The sequence below is a fragment of the Saccoglossus kowalevskii genome, chromosome 16 (genome assembly GCF_978046115.1).
Source record: "Saccoglossus kowalevskii chromosome 16, keSacKowa6.1, whole genome shotgun sequence".
NCBI lineage: Eukaryota > Metazoa > Hemichordata > Enteropneusta > Harrimaniidae > Saccoglossus > Saccoglossus kowalevskii.
In genome coordinates, this window is record NC_140656.1 from 26,094,910 (window position 1) to 26,100,086 (window position 5,177).

The window sequence follows — 5,177 nt, forward strand, 5'->3', positions numbered from 1 at the left end:
CCTTTGGCTTCATTAAATAATGACTGTAAGGGTTTATGGTCACTCAATATTTTAAAGTGCCTACCAAAGAGATAATTATGAAATTTCTTAACCCCAAATACAACTGCAAGTCCCTCCTTTTCGAGCTGTGAATAGTTTTTTTCTGCTGGTGCCAATGTACGCGAAACGAATGCGATCGGTTTCTCTGAGCCTTCACTTGTGATGTGAGAGAGTATGGCTCCAATACCATAAGGAGATGCATCACATGCAAGTAACAAATCCTTACTTGGATCATAATGAACCAACAACCTTGAAGTATTTAACAACTCTTTGGATTTCCTGAAAGCATCATCCTGTTTTTTACCCCAGAACCATTTTGTGTTCTTGTTTAGTAACAGGTGTAGTGGGGCTAACACGGTAGACAGATTACCCACAAAACGACCATAGAAATTGAGAAAACCCAAATATGACTGTAATTCTGTGACATTACGTGGAATGGGTGCTTCCATTATAGCACGGACCTTACTTTCAACAGGATGTAACCCTTCAGCATCAATTTTGTATCCCAGGTATTCTACTTCTCTTGCATTGAAAATACATTTTGCTTTTCTTGCTCGAATCCCCGCTTCGGATAACTTGCACAGAACTGTCTCTAAATTCTGCGAATGTTCAGATTCTGACTCCCCAGTAATCAGAATATCATCAATGTATACACAGACATGTGGTATACCTTGCAATAGACTGTCCATACATTTCTGCCATATCGACGGTGATGAAGAAACACCAAATGGGAGCCGGTTTTACTGGAAGAGACCACGGAGTGTATTTATTGTGGTATATTTCTTGGAATCTTCATCCAGAGGAAGTTGTAGATATGCATTGCTTAAGTCAAGCTTGGTAAAGGTTTTTCCTCCACTCAATGTAGCATATAAATCTTCAATTCTTGGAATTGGATATGTGTTGACCTTTGACACCTGGTTTATCGTTACCTTGTAATCCCCACAAATACGGACATTTCCATTACCCTTCAGAACAGGGACAATAGGTGTGGCCCAGTCAGAGAACTCAACTGGTTCTATGATTCCATCACGGAGAAGTCGATCCAATTCTAGGTTAACTTTTGCTTTCATCGCATATGGTACTTGGCGAGGCTTGAAGAATTTTGGTTGGGCATTTGGGTCTACATGAATTTTCCCGGACATTTTCCTAACAGTGCCTAACCCTTCTCGAAAGATTTCAGCATACTTGTCCACCAGTGTTTCATGAAACTGTGAACTCTTAATATGACAAATATCAGCCCATTTTAGCTTGAATACCTTCAACCAATTTCGGCCTAATAAATTTGCACCACATCCTTCAACTACTAGGATTGGAACAGTAGCACTTTGACTATTATACCTAGCATGAACATTCATTGCACCCAATACTCTGATTTTCTCACCAGTATATGAACTAAGCACAGAGGTAGATTTACTAAGGACTGGTATTTTACCTAAAACATTAACATATGTTTCTACGCTCATCAGAGACACAGATGCCCCAGTATCAATTTGCATGGTTACAGGCTTATCATTTATCTGAAAATCGACCTCTAGAGGGCGCACTTTCTCTTGATCTGACCCCACAACATTGAAAAGTGTATAACTAGTGTCAAGAGTTTCTGAACTAATGTCACTTTGTACTAAGTTTGTTGCATGTTGATCATCCTTTCGTTTCCATGCTTGTTTACCATGTTGTTTACTTCTGCATGCTTTGGCAATGTGTCCTTTCTTGTGACAATGATGACATTCAGAATCTTTGAAACGACACATTTCCTGTGAATGATATTTCCCCAGACAATGGTAACATGGTTTGGTATTACCTTGGTTGTTGCCACTGTGGTTTCCATGACTAACAGAACCTCTCTGTTTATTCTGGTTAGTTCTCTTGGGTTTGACCTCTTGAACTGTGTGAACTTTCTCTTCCCTCCCTTGTGGAGTGGCTGCTTTCAATACTTGAATATCTGTTGCATTTTTCGTTGCAATTTCAATACCTTGCGCAAGTTCCATGGCTTTCTTGAAATCCAGTGCTGATTCGGACAGTAGCCTTCTCTGTATGCGATCATCCTGGATGCCACATACTAGCCTATCCCGTAGCATCTCTTGCAAAGTAGCCCCATAATCACAGTGCTCAGCAATATGTCTGAGATCTGCTACAAACTCGGCAACAGACTGACCCGGTTTTCTAACTAGCGAATTGAACTTAAACCGTTGAACAATGGGCGAAGGCTTCGGGTGGTAATATGCTTGCATTAATTCACAAAGTTCTGTGTACGTCTTGTCGGCAGGTTTGTCGGGCGACACCAAGCTACGCATTAAACTATACGTTTTTGCCCCACAGACACTCAGTAAAACAGCTCGACGCTTTGTCGTATCAGTAATTTCGTTTGCGATGAAGTATTGCGTCACGCGTTCCGTATACTGTGACCATTCTTCGTCTGCCACATTGAACTCTTCAATTTTCCCAAAAGATGCCATTTTCATTCAATATTGATAAACGAACTGAATCTTGGAGTACTTGCCAGTTTACCTCGTCGCCAATATGTAATGTATTCACACAAGTCCAACCAGTGAGGCAGAAACAGCTTTTATTCATTCACACGATGTTTCATACAGGCCGCCATTACAAGAATGTCGTCATACCAGAGAATAACTTACATCACGTGTTAGGGGTCATCTCCAATGACCTACAAGTAAGGGGCGTCTCACAAATATATATAACATGAGTACAAGTATACATTACAGGTATAATCCGCCATTTTATTTCACTCTGCCCGGTGACGTCACCAGGTGCGCTATAAAAAGAGGTATGTAATTCGCTGACTAAAATCGTCGATAGTGGGTCTCTTTGAGATCTCGTTACATAGGCAGAGGCTCAGATGTTTGTAGGGCGGAATTAAAAAAAATCACGAAATGAAAATGAAAGTAAAATAGTATAATAAAAAGGCATTAACAAAAGTAATAAAAATAAAATAAAAATCAGTTTATAGCCAAAATAATTAAAGCCGTACACTACATCAGATTTTAATCAGATTGCAACAGAAACAAATTTAAAAATAAAATGAAACATTATTTGCTTTGTTAAAGTCCTCGATTACTTTCCGCTTCTCTGCATTTTTTTCTTTTCTTTTGCATATAAATTCGTTGTACCAGTAGTTTGTTTATATTATTATTATTACACATACTATTTTCGTCATGTTTATATCTAAATCTTATAAATTACTTTTCGTTATGTAAATAGTAATTTTCCTTTCCTTTCCTTTACTAGTACTTTGTCAATTTCTACTTGACAGTCTGGGACATGGACTGGACTAGTCCATAAGGACTTTTTCCAAGGTTCACACCAGAATTACTACCATTGTATTTTGTTTTAGTAGTTGGTCATTATGGTGAAATAAATAAAAAAAGCGAGAGATTTGGTATGATAGGAATCTCGTAAAGCGTGCTGATGACGTCATCATTCACTGTGGTACCAATGAAGCCAAACGTTCCATATCGCCAGAATCCATAGCACAAGAATACCAGGCTAGCATTCAATCTAGTGAAGACCCTCACACCTAACGCTAATATCTGCATATACAGTATCTGTACCAGTCTAGATTACAAGAACTCATATGTTGGCAGTATTAACGTTAAACAGGTAGGTGGCGATACTGGATGTAATCAGTGACAATGAACGTCTCTTCAAAATGGGTAGAAATGACAAATCTCTATACTATGACATAGTTCAACTCAACATCAAAGGCATAATGAAACTACTAAGAAAGATTACTGGAGTTGCACCCATATTCAAGAAAGCTACATTTAACACGAATGATAAACCTAGAACCACTGTTGTGGTCAACTATGTCACAAGGGTAAATTGTGCAATGACGACATCGATTAAAGATTCGGCCAAGAAGAATGTGTAAAACATAGGGAACACACATGGACGTTTAGCTAAATAGTGTGTTTACTGTAAACTACTGTTATACAGACAGTGTGGGTGTGTAAAATCAATACACAGTATGAACATGATAAAGAGACTTCAGATACGTCTTATGAGAAATTATGACTTAAAGTCAGGCGAAGCAAGAAGTAGAGGTAGATAGTAATGGACAAGGTTTGGATAGAATCCTAAATTATGGAGGTCTCTAATCCAAAGAATTAGAAATGAATTCCTTAATTAGATAGCTAAATTTAGATATTTTAGGAGGTACTGAAACACATTATTTATGAACAATACAAAAAATTGTGGAGTATTGGGATTTTTATTAGAAATATTTTCCAAATAATAAATGGCAATTATTTCAACCACAAATTGATGAATTGGATAAGGTTAGTCATTGAGTTTACAATAGGTATTATATGTCTCACCTGGGAATAAAAAAAAAACGTGGTAGATGAAATATATCATAAACTTTATGTCAATATTAGTAATGTGTTGAAATCACATTACCAATTCTTAGTATTAGGAGATTTAAATTGTAGAATTCGTGAACTATCTAGTGATACAAAATAAATAATGATGATTTGACACTGCTAAATAACATTGATATACGTGTTGGTAAAATGACTTGTTCTAGACACACAAACGATATATTATTGACACCATATTAATGTTAATGACAATTTTAATTAAAAAATAGGCGGGTCTGTAAACTAATGATTTATTTAAAAAAAATTAAAAAAAAACATGTGCTGTAATCTTGAAATTATTTCTACACAGTGGAGTAAATTAATGTTGTTGTATGAAAAGGTCATAAGAAAAACTTAAATAACTACAGAGGGTGTACATTGAGTTCAGTGGTAGGTAAACATAACACAATAGTCGAGACAGAATCATTGCTATAACAGATAGACAAACAACTTACCAAGGGTATAGCTTCAATCTATATTTTGGGATTTTAGAAAAGCATTTGATAGTATTTGAAAAAAAGGTCTTTGGTATGCATGCAGTATAAACAGAGTTGATTAGAGTGTGGTATATCACTCTGGAATAATGCAGTAAAACCAGCTGACTAACAGTAGGTACAATTCAGCTTAAGCGCTCAATTGGTCTATTAGGCAACGTGGCATCTATTTTAACTCAATTGTTGATTTTAGTAGGTGTTCTACATTTTGACATTTGCTCAATTGAAACGAATAGAAACACTAGCATAATCACATGCAGGCGAAAGA

At 36.7% G+C, this 5,177-nt stretch overlaps 1 protein-coding gene across 1 annotated transcript; it reads right to left on the minus strand.

Moving 5' to 3' along the window:
• Positions 1–779: 779 nt before the first annotated feature.
• Positions 780–2,495, minus strand: LOC144342139 (uncharacterized). The gene has a single exon (XM_078005499.2). It carries the CDS (start codon positions 2,493–2,495, stop codon positions 780–782), a length of 1,716 nt encoding a protein of 571 aa, XP_077861625.2.
• Positions 2,496–5,177: the final 2,682 nt, after the last annotated feature.